Source organism: Symphalangus syndactylus, chromosome 10 (genome assembly GCF_028878055.3).
Source record: "Symphalangus syndactylus isolate Jambi chromosome 10, NHGRI_mSymSyn1-v2.1_pri, whole genome shotgun sequence".
Classification (NCBI taxonomy): domain Eukaryota; kingdom Metazoa; phylum Chordata; class Mammalia; order Primates; family Hylobatidae; genus Symphalangus; species Symphalangus syndactylus.
In genome coordinates, this window is record NC_072432.2 from 83605390 (window position 1) to 83625187 (window position 19798).

At 39.2% G+C, this 19798-nt stretch overlaps 2 protein-coding genes across 13 annotated transcripts in view; one reads left to right on the forward strand and one right to left on the reverse strand.

Moving 5' to 3' along the window:
• Positions 1-9252, forward strand: part of CLOCK (clock circadian regulator) — a 121780-nt gene extending 112528 nt beyond the window's left edge. For 6 of the 12 annotated variants that reach the window (XM_063610436.1, XM_063610437.1, XM_063610434.1 and 3 more), the window contains 2 exons: positions 1540-1704; positions 3720-9252. In XM_063610436.1, coding sequence (XP_063466506.1) covers positions 1540-1704; positions 3720-3755 — 201 coding nt within the window. In that variant the 3' untranslated portion in view covers positions 3756-9252. Of the gene's footprint in view, positions 1-1539 lie in introns of all 12 variants that reach the window. The other 6 variants (XM_055294652.2, XM_063610440.1, XM_063610441.1 and 3 more) reach the window with 2 other exon arrangements.
• A 1730-nt stretch (positions 9253-10982) lies between these two features.
• The window catches only part of TMEM165 (transmembrane protein 165), a 34082-nt gene continuing 25266 nt past the window's right edge, over positions 10983-19798 (reverse strand). Inside the window, exons 4-6 of the mRNA XM_055294656.2 lie at positions 19176-19358; positions 12514-12619; positions 10983-11778 (exon numbers count right to left, since the gene is read on the reverse strand). Coding sequence (XP_055150631.2) covers positions 11702-11778; positions 12514-12619; positions 19176-19358 — 366 coding nt within the window. The 3' untranslated portion in view covers positions 10983-11701. The remainder of the gene's footprint in view (positions 11779-12513; positions 12620-19175; positions 19359-19798) is intronic.

The window sequence follows — 19798 nt, forward strand, 5'->3', positions numbered from 1 at the left end:
GCCTAAATATCTGAGAGTCATACAGTCTCTTAGACCTTAAGCCTATACTGCAGACATAACTGGGGTAGCTACTATTACAAATAAAGAAATAACAACAGTTTAAGACAAGTTCTAAATTATGTAGGGAAAATGTATCCAATGAGAATTAAGCATAAGCTAAAAAAGGAGAGGAACTGCCTTAACATCTCAGCCTTCTAAGTATGTCAAGGAACAAAGGCCCTTAAAAGAATAAACATTCTCAGATGGCATCCCAAAGACATAGGACCCACAAAGAAATGAGACAGGCAATACCCCTCATAAATACACTTGTATGTAGGTAATAAATACACAATTTGGCTTTTCTAAATTATGTAATATCTAGTTCTAAAACATGCTTCTGTTGTAACCTTATAAGGCTCATAAGTATCCCGAAGTCCTTGCCTTACACAGCTTTTCCTAATAACAAAGAGAGAAAGAAAACTCTGAAGGTCCTTGACAAAGTGTAGTAGCCTTTAAGGTTTGCCAGGGATTTGCTCTTTTGTGTGTGTGTTTGTGCATGTTTCTTTCATATACATTTGCAAAAATCGCCCACCACAGCTCCATTTGAAATTAAGAACCCTGCATCAAGTTGTACTGTCAGTAATGGGGAAAGGACTTTCATTGTAAAAATTCACTTTCTTTCCGTTAACGTTTTTTTGTATCTGAAAATTTTACATTAATGAACAGCATGTCAGAAGTAAAAATTTGGTGAAAGGAACAGAGGCTCATATATTTGAGTCTTGCCCAAAGTCACACAGCTTACTTATGTAAATGGCAGAGCAAAACTCAAATGCAGGGCTTCTGTCTGCAAATCCTGTGCCTTTTTTCATTTTGTTTTGTTTTGTCTGTCTTTATACCACACTGCTGCTTATCGGACCTAAGGCTCCAACTTTGCCTTCATATTTATGATGCTTTTAAATAATATAAATACTTAATCTTTATTAAGAAGCCAGTGTGGTAGGCACTGTTATTCCTATTTTCTAAAGAAAGAAACTGAGGCCCAGAGAAGTAAACAGCTTGACCAGGTCACACATGTGGTAAGTAGGGCAGCCCAAGTTTGAACCATTCAGTCTACCTCAGGGCCCACGCTCCTGGCCACTTAACTGTGCCACTCTAACCAGCTGAGCAAACCTGTGTGCAGAAGGCATTGTCTGGCCTCAGAGTATTTGTTTTTCATATAGTCATAACTATGCTCAAATTTTATAATTTAAAACATGGGTCTTTAGGACATAAAGTGAAAAAACCTGTGTGATTTGGCTCAAGATATAGATTGCTTTCTATACCATAAAATCTGCAGCTCAGATTCCTTTAAAAAAATGAAACTCTCTCATACTTTCAGAAAGAGGGAAGGCCTGATAAGCATTTTCCAAATCAGAATTTTTAAACCAGAGAGTGAAAGCGATATGCATTATGTAGAATTTTAAGGATTTTGTCCCTATGGACAGGGGAGAGTGTGAGTAAATCTTACATGGGTGCCATAAAGGGAGTAAAGCAATGCTGCATAATCCATTTGTTTTTTAGACTTCTAGGTTGCTCCATGGGAATCCCTCAACTCAACTCATTCTCTCTGCTGCATTTCCTCTACAACAGAGCACCTTCCCTCAGTCACATCACCAGCAACATCAGTCTCAGCAACAGCAGCAACTCAGCCGGCACAGGACTGACAGCTTGCCCGACCCTTCCAAGGTTCAACCACAGTAGCACACGTGCTTCCTCTCTGACATCAAGGGAGGAAGGGGATGGCCCATTAAGAGTTACTCAAATGACCTGAGGAAAGGAGGGAAAGTTCCAGCAGTTTCATGAGATGCAGTATTGAGTGTTCTAGTTCCTGGAATTAGTTGGCAGAGAAAATGCTGCCTAGTGCTACAGATGTACATTAAATACCAGCCAGCAGGAGGTGATCATAGGGGCATAGCCAGTTCTGACAGTGTTTTAGGTGCCTGGATATTTTTTGATGGAAAAAGAATATATTGCCAAATGTTAAGAAGCTCAGCTATGAAATGACCTCCAGGGAATCAGAAAGGCACTAATGATGTTAGTAACTTTTAGTGGTTCTGTGCCTCTTATCAAGTGTTACAGAGGACATAGCACTGCCATGTCAGGGGTTTGCTCACGGTGATGCCATGAAGACAGTCCAGTAGACTTGGTAGCGACCCCCTCCCCCAACCCCTCTCCCTTTTCAGATAATGATGGAACAGTAATTACTTTCAGAATGTTGTGTGGGTTCAAATTCTCTATGTACAGATGATGTAAAAATATATATATGTCTAGATAAAAGGAGAGAAAGCAAAACATTTTGTATGCTGCATGAAAGCGTTATCTCTTCCTTACAGGTATGAGCACCTTTCCTGAGATTCTGACACCATGTGCAAACTGAACCATCCTCTGTTTTTCCTTTTGTTTACAACACAGTAGTGTTCGGTTCACTTTTCCAGGGCACAAGTTTTTTTGTTCATACTTTGGCTGTGATGTCACAGTTTGTTCAGTGAGGTATGATGTGCTGCTGGGAATGGATTTTTTTTTTCAGGTTAAATTATTGATACAGTAGGATTTTCAAGTTATTCAGAAATATCCCTCATTTCATTATTTTTCAATTATGTTTGAAAATAGGATTTGCACTGCTTTATTTTAGGTGGTTGGGAGTTTTGATTGCATATTTTGTTATATAGTTCATAGTTGGAAATATTTGCGTAAATGGTTTTCAACAAGCCTGAAAGTAATTTCAAGAATGTTTCAGTTATAGAGGTAAAATTTGCACACAAAACATCCTAGGCACTTTTTAACATTCTCAATCATGGGAATTTTAACTTTTGGGATTTGTTGGAATCTTTTTTATTATCCTTCACAATTTCAATGCTTCTTTTAGTCAGAAATGATTCAGGGTTATTTGAGGGGAAAAAACCCCATAGTGCCTTGATTTTAATTCAGGTGATAACTCACCATCTTGAAGTCATTGTCCGGTTTCTGTAGCAGTTTTGAAACTTTAGTACCTTTTTAACAGCATGTGAGTGTCAGTGTCATTATTAGTCTCCTAATAAGTTCCTTTGAAGACTGCTATCAGTCTCTTGGACTGGAGGTACAAATAATTTAGAAATAAAAGATGACAACCTAACACTATCATAGTTATTAATGTGATCCTAAAATTGTTTCCTAAATTAGCATTTTTCTTTAAAGTTAGTCATTTAAGAATTTACCAGAAATATTTGCTCAATATGATCTTGATATTCCTACAAAGAGAAAAGAAGGGGTAGAGATTTGGCTATGCCTTTGCTACACTGGAGTATTGTCACTCACATGCCTTCTAAACGTGAACTAAGATTTCCTTTGGCAATATCATATTCTAAAAGTAATAAATTCCAATACAAGTTACATACATTTTAAAAACCTTTTATAGATTTTATGGTACTAATGAAATTTACAGTGATAGAACAAAAGAGGATTAGTAGAAATACATTATTAGAATATAAAAAATGTTATTACTGAGGAAAGGGAGGAGAGGACAGTGTAATCAAAATTGACCTCAAAAGAAAATGTGTAACAGAGTTGAGGTTGTTAGAACAGAAGAGGTTCTGAACAATGAAAATTAACCTAATGCAGAATTGCTAGGTAAAGAGGTCAGGGGAATGCTAAGCCAGTTCTTAAGACTTCTCTGTCCTCTGCTTTGCTGTTATCCTTAAGGCATATACTTTGTCTTTCTGCAGAAAATTCTACCTGGCTACAATTACTTTGAACATTAATGTTGAAAAAGAAAACAACCAAAGAAAATTGGTACTTACCCTTCTACAAAAGAAGTGCGACTAGATACCAATCATGTTAATCCGTAATTAACATATCAAGGAGCTCTTCTAGCTAAATGACCATCCAGTAGAGATTTCCCACATTCCCATGAATATCAAGAATAGTTGTCAGAATATGTATGTACCTGAGCATACGTACACAGACAAGGGGGATGTTGTGGAATATGGCAATAGCATTGTTCTTCTCCCCTTTCAAATTGCCTTTCTTGACCTTATGCCATTCCATATATATCTGAGTTGTGCCTCATTTGTTTATTGGCAATACCTAGTGATATGGATTTAGCTAACAAAAGATATGAAGAACGATTATATTGAGGCCTGCCCTCTACACACCACACTTAAAAGATGGTGAACTGTGAGTACTACTTAGGTCGACAGCAACAAAGCATAAGACAAGCCCCAGGTAAACGCCTAAACTGTTTACTCACATTGTCCTACTCCAGCCCCTTCAATTATTTCCCATCTCCACAAATAGTTGGGGAAAAAAATTAAAATTTTCCTTTATGATTGTTACTGCTCTTCGCAGCTCATCTTTTCCTGCTTAGAATTAACCATTGCTAATTTAAAGGAGCAGCTAGCTGCTTTTCTGTCAGTCTGAAGCATAGTAGTGGAAGAGGTAGTAAACACCAGCTGCCTCTTTGCTGCTTTGTTTTCCTCCTGATTCTCTTAAATTTGGGTTGCAAAGCTATCCCGCCCCCCACCCTGCCCCATGAAACTTGAGCATTCAAGTGAAGATTCAGCAGTGTCTGTTCTTCATTCATTTCTATAGCCAAAGCTGTTAGTTAAAATCCCAAATCTATAGCATTTAAAGATACCAAATAGAAACACCTTCCAGCTTAAAAAAAAAAAAAAAAAAAAAAAAAAAAAAAAAAGTCTTCCCTCTGCTTTACTCTCACAGGTATTCATCTTTCTTAAAAACACTTATTCTGGGTGGTACTTTTTAGGAAGAAACTATTGAGTTTCAGGACAAGTGCTAGCTACTCTGCAGTTACCGTGCTTTGGACTTGCAGTTATCATAGTTTTGGGGGAGTCAGTATTGTTTAACAAATGCAAGTGAGAACTACAAGCGTTAATAAAGTTGCTCCTCAGAGTGGTGTCAAACCAGAACCCAGATACTTAAAAAGTACTTCATTTTTTGAATGGAAAATATTGGAGGAACAAGTATAGGAGATGCAGGTAGCACGTGAGTAAATACTATGGTCTAGCCTTCAAGCATCCCAAATTCTGGGGGTAACTTGACAGTGCTGTGCTCTCCTTTGTCATTTATATCTGGCTTAGGAATGGAATAGTAATAACAAGATGCCAGTGATTTGGAATAGTTTGTTATAGAATATTCAGTGCAAAATAGTGAAAATGTTTGGATTCTTCAGAAGTGCTATAGTTGTTGGTCATTGCCTTAAAGCAGTCTGCTTGACGCTAGGAGCACTGAAGCAGTCCAGCTCCATCAAGAGCACTGTGTTGAAGGGAGAAGAACCCTTGTTCAGGAAGCCTTAGAAAGGGATCCTTAAAATAGTACTCAAGTGAAAATTCTTTTAAACTGGATATTACTCAACATGTTTTCAGATGTTTCCACTACATTGAGGCAAACTTTTTAAAAGTGGAATGCAAATAGCATTTTACTTTAGTATTTCTGCTTTTTTCTTTCTGTTTCTTTGGTAATTGAAAGTTTGTTGATGAATATTTGTGTAAAATGCATTCAAGTCTATAACCTTTCCAATTACCTGTGGCCCTGTTAGTCCCACGGGAGTCCCTGTTGGAAGGGGGTAAACACTGGATATTAATGTTGCTGAGTGAGTCTTTCTAGCCAGGACAAGCTGATTGGAATTTTTGAATGGTAGAGAAGAAACAGCACAAAGGCGCTTGCCATTTTAAGTGTTTGCAGAAAGAGAACCTTTTAAGTTTGGATTGGGTGAGCTTTCTTCTGAAAGGAGCTTCTGAAGTAATTGCAAAGGAATAGAATCGACTATTTTTATAGTATATTTAATATATTTGTATATAACTATGAGTATAATAGGAACCCTCTACATGCCTCCCACTTTTCTAATTTACTTCCCCTTTTGCCATAGCACTAGTATAGCCTCATCCGCATGGGTAATGTGCCTATTGTCAGCCTACCAAAAGATAGTGCTGCTGCTTTATGAGACAGGTGAGAAGACCCAACTCTCATGCCTGGGGATCCTTTACGGAAGGAATAGCACACACTTTTAAAACAACCTACCACAGTCTAAAAGCATCATTTTGAAATGTAACAAGCACTTTATTGCAATTACTCATTTTGATAAAGTTTATTCTTAGGCGTTAACCATTTCTAAAGGATCCCCAAATCATCACTTACTTAGGTGAAATTATATAAAATGACACATTTCTGAGAAATGTTTAGGTCCAGTGAACCGTAGTTGGTTTATGGGAGTGATTTCAAGATAGCCAAATGAACTTTGACTTTTGTTTTGAATGTGGAGTCAAGCGATTGTAGATGCCTAGTTTGATTTAAACACTATTGTAAACCTATCTTGCCTATTGTGTGGACACCAAAAGAGACCAATGAGCCTGTTTATTTTTCAGAGGTCTAGGAAAATTGCATCCGTGTGAGTAGATGTACAGAACTAATCTAAAAGTGATTGCTAGTAGTATTTTAGAATATAATAATTTCAAGAATTATTCTGAGTGTTTTAAATGTGCCCTGAAATGTTGGCATGTCATTTCAGCATTTCCATTTGAATTGCTCTTGTAATATTTTTGCACAAAAAGGACTGAGAAAAAGACTACTTTGGTTAAAGGAAAAAAATAGTATAATTTGGTCTTTAATTTTAATGTCTCCTGTGGAAACACTGGGGATAAATTTTGTTGGCACAGTTATTCAGGATATTTAAAACAGTGTTGAACAGTTCACAAGAAATTAAGCAAACTTGGATTTTAAAAATTAAAATACTTTCTTTCCATGTGACTGTTTTGCATAGTTTTTTCCCCCTGTCATAACACTACATTCCTTGTTTTTCTTAAATAAAATACTCCGCAGGTTTTGTTGTGTTTAACAGTATTTTGTAAGCTGCCTGGGTTTCCTCAGGGAAACATTATTTAGTGGAATAGGGATATAGTTTATGGAGAGACAATTAAGTGAAATTCCATCACCACCACCAGCAAACACTGAGGTGCTGCATTAAGTGACAATCAAACTAGTAAGTATTTATGAAAGAATTTAGAAAGGGGTTCAAAGAAGCAATTGCTTTTAAAGCAGTTCTCTGGGGTTCTTGAATAAAAATGGCTAAATGTATTTATTTATATTTTAAAATATTTGTGTGTTCTGTTTTCTCATCAAAGTGATTTCGGTGTCATGTATTTAATTTGTGGTTTGTTTTGTTTTGCACCATATTCTTAGAGAACTGGCTCCGATTTGGGGTGCAGTCACCAACTCTCACGATAATCTTTACGGACAGTCTGAATCTACTTTACTTCAGGATGGCAGTGGAGGGGCCAACTCCAGATGCCCCTGCACTTCCCTCCTCTTCTCACGTCATCTAAGAAAGAATTTTAAAAATAACTCCTTTCAAATCGGATTCATACAGTTCCGACCTTTTTCTAGTTTCACATGCTGCCTTCTCTGTTTCATGGGCACTTTTTGTATGATTACTTCCCCAACACAGCCAAAGGCCAGTATGACAGAACCAATGGCACATGATGCCTCTATTTTGCCCATTTGGGGAAATGTTAGTAAAAGAAATAGCATCTTTTAATGGCTGTCATTATCATATCCATATTAAAATTCATTTAAAGTTCTTAAATTTGGTGGAATAATGTATACAGGCTGTAAACTTCTACAAAAAATGTTTGCTGTCTTTAATATGGTGTCATGTTACTTGGTCCTTTGAAAACAAAACAAAACTTCCATACACACGGCACTGCCCAATAAAGCAGTGTTGGAATATTGGAAGCCTAGACATTTGAGGATCCTTCTTGCTCACATGCATTGGAACAGAATCCTCCACTTTAGGACTCAGAGAAGCTATGGAGTCCCACAGGCTAGGTATAGCACACAACTTAGAGAATGGTAGTTAAAGCACGTCAACCACAATTGAATTTAATGATCTAAAAAATACTTCTTAACTCCGAGGGTTGAACTGAAGATACGTTTTCAAATAAAAGCTTTTAAATTTCTTAGGAAACAAACTGTGACATCGCTTTTAAAAATGACATTCAAATGTTTATAATGTGTTTTTGAGTTGGACTAGTGCAAGTTCACTGCTGGCAATGGTTATGCCAGTAAAGTTAAAATAAGTTGTTACCTTCAGATTGATGTCTTGTATAACCAGACAATCATCTTCAAGCAAAAAAATTGGCCAGGAAATGTCTTTAAAAAAAAAAAAAAAAAGATGTATCAGCCAGAACAGCTATCATTCAGACCATTCTGGAATGATTTTGAAATCTTTACAATGGTGTAAGTTGGGGAAGGCCTCAGTATGGCACTTTCATATTCACTCTATGTAAAAAGATTGAAGCCCAAAGATGAGTTAAATTCAGTGCTGTATTGAAACCAGTCAGTGCAAAAAAAAAAAAGTTTTACCTTTGTAAATTTTTCATTGTTAACATCAGTTGGTAGTTGTTAAAACATGCACCAAATTCTTTATAATGTTCTGTGTGGTTCTCAATGTGATATTCTTGACATTGCTGTCCTTACTGCTTGGTTCTTGGTTTTAAATTAAAAAGTAGATGTAGCCCATCATTTTTACTTCCAAAACGGTGGAGCTAGAAACGGCTAATTGATCTTGAGATAAGAATACCCTTTACTAAGGCAAGGATTTAATTGAAATCCAAATTGATTTATAGAAACGAAACTGACATTTTCCATTTGTTGTCTTCTGCTAAAATTCTGAATTGCATACACGCATGAAGGATAATGAATGGTTTCAACGGTGCTATATTAGGTTCTCTGATTTTCATGACCTATGTATGTTTGGAAATACAATATTGTATAAAATGTGGATCGTTTTGTTACCGATTTAATATTGCCATTTTAATTTGGTGTAACAATTGGTTACACTTGTTTTTCAAAGCTATCCTTTGAGAAGAAAGTCAAAATGTGTTGTTAGCCTACCTCCACTCAGGCCTCTTGCTGTGTAATCATTATTCCAGGTTATGATGTGCATAGCTTTTAAAACTGCGTGTACTATTATTCTGCTCTTTCCCATACTCTTGTCATGTATTCAGAACCTAAACTTATAGCAAAAGAGCCAAGCAGTAGCAGTTTTTGTAAATGTAAAAATAATTAGATCCAGACTTTGTTTCCTTCAATTTCAAAAATAAAAAATACCTCAGTGCTATGTTTTTCAGTATCACCTGCATTTCTCAAAAAATAACACCTGCTTCATGTGGCACATAACTTGTAAGAATCACATTTTGGATTTTAAAGAAAGACTATTAAATATTTTAAGATCACTATCAATGACATTTCCCTTTCTTTTATTCAACAATGGCGCCTAACTGCAGTAGCGATTTTTACCTTGTAGCTTAGGTCTGACTTACCAAATTCTCAGAGGAATTATGTCCTGCTACAAGACTGTGGTGGCTCAGAATGCGATGCTGTTGTTATTCGCCTATGAAGCTAGTAATGGGACCAAGCTACCTGAACTGAGGTTAGGCGATGATGGTGCCAGCTACTCTCTACGAGGCATTGTCTTTTCTGTTATTTATTAGAAAAAACGGCTGGGTGCGGTGGCTCACGCCTGTAATCCTAGCACTTTGGGAGGCCGAGGTGGGTGGATCACCTAAGGTCAGGAGTTCAAGACCAGCCTGGCCAACATGGTAAAACCCTGTCTCTACTGAAAATACAAAATTAGCCGGGCGTGGTGGCAGGCACCTGTAATCCCTGCAACTTGGGAGGCTGAGGCAGAACTGCTTGAACTCAGGAGGCGGAGGTTGCAGTGAGCTGAGATTGCGCCACTGCATTCCAGCCCAGGTGACAGAGTGAGAGAGACTGTCTCAAAAAAAAAAAAAAAAAAAAAAGTATTTATTAGTAGGCCAAGCATGGTGGCTGACGCCTGTAATCCCAGCACTTTGGGAGGCGGATCACAAGGTCAGGAGTTCGAGACCAGCCTGGCCAGCATGGTGAAACCCCATCTCTACTAAAAATACAAAAAATTAGCCAGGCATGGTGGCACACACCTGTGATCCCAGCTACTCGGGAGGCTGAGGCAGGAGAGCTGCTTGAACCTGGGCGGTGGAGGTTGCAGTCAGCCGAGATCACACCACTGCACTCCAGCCTGGGCGACGGAGTGAGACTCTTACCTCAGAAAAAAAAAAAACAAAAAACGTACTAGTGAGAATTCCTCACTATAATAATCTAATCTAAGGCAATATAGACTGCCTAACCACAGAGTTTATCTTAATCCACAGACATTGTTTTCTACCCTTTGATACTTCCTATAGCAGAGAACTACAAATATGACCTTTTTCACCAACATGTGCTACTTCTAACTTGGCATTTAAAAGCTACTTTTTAGCTGAAACCCCTCTTAAGATCTCCACAGTAGTAGCTGTCTTTCTCACAGAGTTAGTTACCATGTAGGACAATTGCTGCGTCCTACAGTGCTGGATGATTAACTGGGTTCTTTCACAATCTCTTCAAATTGCAGACTACATTGTGGACCTTTGTAATAGCTCATAAACCTGAATTGCTCTGGGTCTCCTATTATACCTCACACAAATAACATCGATGTTTCTGTAGAATTGTCCTTCAATTTAGTGAGGCTATTAATGGGAATGTTACTGCATATGATTCTAGAATATAAAAGGCTGAGAGAAAGCAGCTGTTATGCTACTTGGGTGAAGTAGTAGCCAAATCAATATACTCAAACGACAGTGGCGACTGAGGTTGCTATGAAAAAGTGAGGTAGTCTTCGCATCATGAATGACGTTAGGCTCTGGAATTAAACCGCCTGGTGTGACTCTACCATGTAACCTTGGGTGAGTTAGTTTTTTTCTTTTTTAACCTTATATTAGTACCTACTACCTCACAGAACTGTAAGGGTGACGACAATGCTTTCGAACAATGCCTGGCCCCTGTTTAGCTACTTTAGGCATCTCACACATTTAATATGTTAGTGTTTTTACATCAGCTTTAGAAATTGGCCTATCAATACTGATAATTGTATACGACACACAAGGAAAAACAAGCACTGGTCATACCACTTTTATTTATATTGTTATCTATGTTACATTGTTTATTCAATATAGAAAAAATATGAATACATTCATAGTATTCTCTTTTAATTTGGTAATTCCACATTGTCAAATATTGACTGTTTTTATATTGGGTGTCCTACCCAATTAAAAAAAAAAGAGGAAGAATGACCTGGCAGACAGTTCTTGTTGTACCATGTTATTGATATAACAGTAATATCATATATGTCTCTTTTTTAAAACACCTAATTTTGAAAAGACCAATGATTAAACTACTGCTTACTGACTCAGGGAAATGTTTTAAGAAACAGAAATTCATTCTTTCCCCAAGAAAAACTTTAAGGTAAACGTCTTAAAACACCTAAGTGATGAAGGAGAAAATTTGTATTCCTTAAAAAGGGGTCAGTGCCGAAAGAAAATTGCATGGTAGACCCCAGTGCACAACGATTCTGCACCAAAAGAAAAATGAGGACCATATTAACATAATTATGCTGGAGAGAAGAAAAACCCACACTTAGAAGTCAGGTTTCTTTTAAAACTCCTTGTTACAAATAGAATCAATGATTATATCTCAGACATAATAATGGGTCAAACTCACAAAATCAGTGCTACAAAATACAGTATTTTTCCATCACTTTTAGTTGTAATGTACACTATGTACAGAAAGATAATATTACCTATTTTAAACTAAATACAGATGAACAAACAGCTTGTTAAAAACCAGAATCAGGGCTTATAAATAGTGCAGAAAATGCAAACGCCAAAAAAACGATGCCTCCTATGATTGTCACTGGAAGAGAGAGAAAAAAAGTCAAATACAGCAAAATTCCTATACCTTGATACTGTACAAAATGAAAAGGGAGCCGATGAGGCGGCCAATTCTTCTTCCAATCTATTAAACTAACCTTGAAAACAAATTAGAATCACTTCAACCCCTTTTACATAGCAAGGAACAATACTTAACATGCTTGACTGTGAACAGTAAGAATCAGGTTTTTCTCCAGCACTGTTTTGAGAAATGACAGGACTGTATTAAATCCAGACAGTGCTGGCAAGCAATAGTAGAACTATATAACTCATGTTAAAATCCAGTTATAAAAGAAAATGTTCAAGTCTTCTGACTAGCAAAGAGGCAATTCTTCCATCTCTAGACCTAACTGTAGCTTCACAGGACATATTCAGCAGAATCAGTACATATGGTCTCCACATGATTCCAGTCTTGTACTACACATTTTTAGAGCCAAAAACTTCTCATACTTCCAAATGACAATTGTTTTACTAAGATAATATGTTAACAAGAAGCTACTATGAATTCAATACAAATGTCTTTGTATTTTGCTAACTTGTACACAGGTGAAGAAAGTCCGTATTTGCAATACCAGGAGTAATACCTCTATAAGAGAGGGTAGGTAATTACAAAAACCAAGTATACTTCAGCAGCAGAAATTTAAATAATCAAAACTAACACCCTTTAATCTCTCAGTGATTCTAAAATGTTATCTGATTTGTAATTTTCAAGACTTACCAGTTCTGACAGAGATTTTCTGTGCTATCATTCTTCCTCCAATTACTGCCAATCCCGTGCACAGGCAGTGCCCCACAGTTCCACCCACGGCTACACCATAGGGGTCCTGGAAGCAAGCGTCACAGCATTAATTCAAAACCAAGGTGACAACTGCTGCTTGAGAACCGTAACAATTCAGAAGCACTAAAAATGGTGGCCAACAATTAAAAAGCATAATAGTTATAAAAATGCAGGTATATAATAAATTTATGAAACGTGTAATGGCTGCTTTAAGGAATATGTACCAGTTATACTTAAGACTAGACCTAAAAGTTGAAATAACCCAAATCAATTTGTAAAGTCAAACAAATCCTGATGAAATAAAGTTAATCAAACCTTTCAGCAGTTATTAACCTTCCTTCACAGGCAATACATAGCACTGCTATGACAAGTGCTAGGGAGGATTTTAAGCTAGACATCTGTTCCCTCAGGTACTGCTTGGTATTACGAGAAACTCAGTCAATCCTTCACAGAATAGTATGCCTCTGCTTCCTGGGAACAGGAACCCTGCCTCAGTGCCAGGAACCAAGGATTCATCCAGTGAACACATGCTACCTGAGCAAAGCAGGCACTCAGATTAGGGGGAGAGGGGTATTTAGTAAAAGTTTCCCAGAAGATAGCCCTGAAGAATGAGCAGGGGGCAGTGAGAATGTGATTTTGTTTTGTGGGAGAAGGAACATGCTAAATAGAAAGCAAAGGCCAGCAGTACCAGACAACCAGCTGCAGAGCCCTTCAGCATTTCACAAAAGGAGGTCATGAGGGTAGGTGGGAGCCCAGATCAGGGAGGACCCTATCATCTTGGAGTTTAAACTGTGTCCTCAGACACTTGTTCGTTTTTAGCTGGAAAGTAACAGAACAGATTTATGCTTTAAAAGTCCATTAGGCCAGGTGCAGTGGCTCATGCCTGTAATCCCAACATTTTGGGAGGTTGAAGCAAGAGGATTGCTTGAGCCTGGCAGTTTGAGACTAGCCTAGGCAACATAGTGAGACCTCATCTCTACAAAAACATTAAAAATTAGCCAGACATCCTATCAAGTACAAGTGGTCCCAGCTGCTCGGGAGGCTGAGGTGGGAGGATCATTTGAGCCCAGGAGGTTCGTGGCTGCAGTGAGCTGTGATTGTTCTCCATCCTGGGCAATAGAGCAAGACCCTATCTCAAAAATTTTTTAAAGTCTACTGGAGAGAAAGAATCAGAGGGGAACAAGACTGAAGGAAGGGTGATCCACTGCGATGCTACAGCAACGGCCCTGGGAAGAAACTGTGTTGCCCCAGATCGGGGTAGATGACTAGGCAAAGATCAGGTGAATTTGAGAGAAATTAAGAAGGCAAAATTAACACACCTCCATGATAAATGAATGATAGGCTTTATGGAAAAATATCAGAGCCAAGCATAGTAGAGCCAGCCACTCAGGAGGCTAAGGCAGAAGGATCACTTGAGGCCAGGAGTTCGAGACTAGCCTGAGCAGTACAGCGAGATCCTGTCTCTTAAAAATAAAATAATGGTGCAGTGGTTCATGCATGTAGTTCCAGCTATTCAGGAGGCTGAGGTGAGAGGATCACTTGAGCCTGAGTTTGAAGCTACAGTGAGCTATGATCACACTACTATGCTACAAATTCCATCTGGGTGACAAAGCAAGACTCCATCTCTTATTAAAAAAAGAAGAATTGGCTGGGTGCAGTGGCTCACACCTGTAATGCCAGCACTTTGGGAGGCTGAGGAGGGCGGATCACAAGGTCAGGAGACTAAAACACGGTGAAACTCCATCTCTACTAAAAATACAAAAAATTAGCCGGGTGTGGTGGCAGGCACCTGTAGTCCCAACTACTGGGCAGGCTGAGGCAGGAGAACTGCTTGAATCCAGGAGGTTGAGGTTGCAGTAAGCCAAGATCATGCCACTGCACTCCAGCCTGGGTGACAGAGTGAGACTCCATCTCAAAAAAAAAAAAAAAAAAAAAAAAAAAAATCAAGCATGACACCCAAGTTTCTCTCCCATAATTCTTTGGATGAACTATGGTAAGACCAATGTGATTTTTAAAGTTTAGAGTCAGCTGAATCAGGGTGACTCCGATTACAGGATGCTTCACACATGTAATCTCACCACTATGGGAGGCCGAGGTAGGCAGATCACCTGAGGTTGTGAGTTTGAGACCAGCCTGGACAACATGGTGAAACCCCATGTTTACTAAAAATACAAAACTAGCCAGGCTTGGTGTCACATGTCTCTAATCCCAGCTACTCGGGAGGCTGAGGCAGAAGAATCGCTTGAACCCAGGAAGCAGAGGCTGCAGCAAGCCAAGATTGTGCCACTGCACTCCAGCCTGGGTGACAGAGTAAGACTCTCAAAAAGAGTCAATAACCCTGTTATACAGAAAGCAGAAAGAGAAGAATGTTGATGGCATAATCATGAGGGACAAAGGCAGCATTCAAGGAAGGACTGAGAAAGAAGGGTCCACAGGAGAAAGCCAATCACCTCCTGTAAGGACCAATGGAGGCACCATCGAAGGCCACAGGGAGCTCAAAGCACAACAACGTTCCTGGTGAGACCAGAAACCGGGTTCCCATGGGCTAAGTATGCAAGGAGAACCGAGCCAAGGCTTATTCCCATCACAGCCAAGCCCTCTGACACTGCAGGAGGGCAAGAGTGGGATTTGCGATGTAGAATTGAGAAAAGGGGCTTTTGTTTTTCTTTTTAAAGGATGAGAAAAAATGGGTACACACTAACAATGCTCACAAAACGGCTGGGAGAAAGGCAAAATCTAAGCATATTATAAGGGTGGGATTCAGAATACAGGAGGGCAGAGGGGCTGCCACTGTGATGGGTGGGAATGAAGAAAGGGAACTGCTGCTGCTCTGAAGGAGGAGGGAAAGTCCGCTGCCGGGCAATGTGTGTGCAGAGACAGGAAACCGGCTGAAGCATCCACTGTGGAGAATGCAAGACTGGGACTCCATTTCCCAAATTCTACTTGTGGATTATAAACTGCTACCTATGAAGATGGTTCTATTTGAAAGTAATATTTAGGCCGGGCATAATCTCAGCACTTTGGGAGGCCAAGGTGGGCAGACTGCTTGAGCTCAGGAGTTCGAGACCAGCCTGGGCAACATGGCAAAACCCCGTCTCTACAAAAAATACAAAATTAGCCAGGCGTGGTGGCGGGAACCTATAGTCCCAGACTTGGAAGGCTGAGGTGGCAGGATGGCTTGAGCCCAGGAGGTGGAGGTTGAGGTGAGCTGAGATTGTGCCACTGCACTCCAGCCTGGTTGACAGAGCCAGACCCTGTCTCAAAAAAAAAAAAAAAAAAAAAAAAATTTAAAAATTCACTAGATTAAGTAAAATAAACTAGTATTTAACTAGTTCAACATAGGATTTTTCAGTCTTTATTTGTATACTGAGTCGTCTTTTTTTTTTTTTTTTGAGATGGAATCTAGCTCTGTCGCCCAGAGTGGAGTGCAGTGGTGCAATCTTGGCTCACCTGGGTTCAAGAGATTCTCCCGACTCAGCCTCCCAAGTAGCTGGGACTACAGGTGTGTGCCACCACGCCCGGATAATTTTTGTATTTTTCGCCATGTTGGCCAGGCTGGTCTCGAACTCCTGACCTCAGGTGATTTGCCTGCCTCAGCCTCCCAAAGTGCTGGGATTAAACGTGTGAGCCACCACACCCGGCTCGAGTCTTAAAAACAAAAAACAAAACACCAGGCATATATTATTTGCCAAATCTGACTCTGAATTTCTTCTTTCCCCCTCACCCTTTTTTGGCCTAGAACCAGTTCAAGTCTCAAAGGACACTAGGATTACATGAAATCCAATTTGGGAACATTAAATCATGTTGGAAGCAAAGATAAAACGGCATACTAAAATGGCCTGAACTAGACAACTGCATGGTTCATAAGAAAAATTACCAACAAAAATAGGAATACTAAGGGAACAGGAAAAGACACAACATTTCTGCCATTTAAGAGCTCATTAAATATCCCCGCAGTGCAGTTAGTATGGAAGTGTGGCTAACACTGAATGTGCCATGTGGGGGACCGTGCTAGATGCCCTGCGTGTGTTATTTCATCTGCAAACCGATCCACAAAGCAGGTAATCCCCATTTTTGGATGATAAAATGCAGGGAAGTGCAGTATTATGATTATACAGCGAGAGACTCAAACCCAGTCAGCACGTGCCACACTGTTAGAATGGACCAGGGTGTCTCGTAGATAGGGAGCCTCAAGCCTTTCACACGTCACTCTATGGCATAGAGTCTATGCCATAGAGTAGACAGAAAAATGCAGTGATTCTGCTGTCATGATAACTCACCCTGGTAGAACCACTACCACCTCAACAAAATGGTTACTTACTTGTGAGTCCCAACTCTGGCAATCTGAGAGCCAATAAAAGGCTAGAAATCAAGAAGAAGATAGGGTACAGCCATTAAATAAAAATATATATATATTTTTAACATAGTGTCTCACTCTGTCACCTAGGCTGGAGAGCAGTGGCACCATCTCGGCTCACTGCAACCTCTGCCTCCTGGTTTCAAGTGATTCTCCTGCCTCAGCCTCCCGAGCAGCTAGGATTACAGGCACCCGCTACTACGCCCAGCTAATTAAAGTGATATTTTTAAAGAAAAGTTTGTTTTACGAGAATCAAATGAAAATCAGAGTTCCATTTTTTTTCCCAAAATACAGCATTTTTGAGGCTTCTCTGATGACAAAGTAGCCTTTCCCATCTATCTTAGTCCTGGCCTTCAACTGTCTTATATTTTAAACCATAGCCTATAAGTAAAGAACTTGTTCTTTTATGATAGTTCCAAGGAATTAGAAACAATTTTAATCTTACAAAAAGAGAATCTGATATAAACACACATAAGAAATAATATTAGTTAAGATGAAAAAGAGGTTGAAAAGTGGCAGCAGTATTCCATTCCACAACCATCTCCACAGGAAATCTTAATAAATCCGTGTGAACAATGACAAGAGCCTCATATAAAACCTCACTATTCCCCTCAAAAGAAAAATTAAAAAATAAAAAGCCAATGGGCCTGTTTTAAATAAGTGGCATTGAACCGTGAAGAAGGCCACAGCCAGCCAGTTTACTCCCTCACCAAGTCACCCGATCTCTCTGGCAGTCAGGTTCTTCATCTGAAGAGTAAAAGCTACAAGATGAGCTGAGGTCTCTAGCTTCCCAGTCCAGAACTTAGGATTCTTGGGCTAAGACTTAACAAAAAGTTCCTACACAGAAACAAACAAGTCATCTAGGCCAGAGCAGTGACTCTCGCCGATAATCCCACAAGGATTATTTGGGAGGCTGAGGCAGGAAGTTTCAGGCCAGGGGTTCAAAACCGGCTGGATAACATGGTGAGACCCCACTCCTACCAAAAAGTAAATAAATAAATTACCCATATTAGCAGTACACAATGATAGATAAGCACTGAAATAAAAATGTTTTTATTTCCTTAAGTATTTTTTGTTCTTTTTATATATTATTTATTTAATTTTTTGAGACAGAGTCTCGCTCTGCTGCCCAGGCTGGAGTGCAGTGGCGCAATCTAGGCTCACTGCAACCTCTGCCTCCCCAGTTCAAGCAATTCTCCTGCCTCAGCCTCCTGAGTAGCTAAGATTATAGGCATGAGCCACCCTGCCCAGCTAATTTTTGTATTTTTAGTAGTAGGGGTTTCTCCATGCTGGTCAGGCTGGTCTCACACTCCTGACCTCAGGTGATCCGCCCACCTTGGCCTCCCAAAGTGCTGGGATTACAGGCGTGAGGGAAGGCGCCCGGCCTTCTTTTTATATTTTAAAAGTAAACCTCCTTTTTAAATTTTTCCATGTCACTGAAATGATGTTGAAGAGTGAATATTCTAAGAGTTACATAGAGATTTGTAAACAGTCGAACCAATTTTCTGCTGGATTATTAGGTTGTTTCTAAATTTTTACTAAATTACAATAATTGTAAGTAGTCTGTGCAACACTCAATTTCTTTAGTGTAACAGATGAACCAAAAGCTATACACTTTTTTTTTTTTTTTTCAGGCAGGGTCTCCCTGTCACCAAGGCTAGAGTGCAGTGGTGCAAACACAGCTCACTGGAGCCTCAACCTCCCAGGCTCAGGCAATCCTCCCACCTCAACTCTCCTGAGGAGCTGGGACTACAGGTGCATACCACCATGCCCGGCTAGCTACACATTTTTAAGGCTTTAGATATTAAACAACAAAATGGCCTTCGATATTATACTGATTTATATTCTCAACAACTATAAAAAAGAAAGTTCTATGATAAGAAAGAAAACCAAGCTAAGATGACAAGTACCACGGCATCATTTTGGCAAAACCAAAGGGAAATGGATGAGTAAAAAGAGCCCAACTGAGCTTGGTTACAAGAATTTCACCTGCAGGTAGAGGGACTGAGAGAAGGCCACTTTGAGACAGCAGCAGAATTATCAGATGTAAAACAGTCTTGCACATGAAGGAATGCTGAGGGACTGACAGAAGGCCACTTTGAGACAGCAGCAGAATTATTGGATGTAAAACAGTCTTGCACATGAAGGAATGCTGTGGCCCACTTGAGTGTGTCCAGTGTTTTCTGGAACAAAGTAATATTAATTACATTTCATTTTAAACAGTCTCCTCTCAAATATCACTCACCTCTCTAGCTGCCAATACAATTGTAGTTAGTTGAGAGCGATCACCCCATTCTGCTAAGAATGTTAATGTAAGAGCTTGAACAAAAATGGGTGAAATAAAATGCAACCACTTTTTCTGAGGTACTGTTATGCTTGTACCCGTTTCGACATCTCCTGGTCCATTTAAAAGTTTGGTTCGTTGAAACTAAAATAAATAATAAACAAAGGAAAGTAAGCACAGGAAGCAAATCAAAATAGCACACAAATCACTATTCTTTTATAAGTGTTTAAATTCTATGAAATATGCTCCAAAAAAAATACATTTATGTGACCCCCAAACCTCCCCTCTGAACCACTGGTCTCACACAGCAATAAATGCTATAGTCTCAATTCTTCTGTTTCTCCTCAGCTGAACAAACCAAACAGTATTTACTGCTCTGCTCACTTACTATCCTAGACACTACGGGAGAAATACGTAAAATTATAAAATACAGTTCCTGCTTTTCAGGAGCTTATAATCAACCTAATTAAGGAAACTGATTACCTGTGTTCAGTATTCATCTGTCAGCTTCCTTTCTCTACTACATTCACACCAACCCCAAGTCAGATCACAGACAGGTATAGGAACAGAACAAAGCAAAAGAA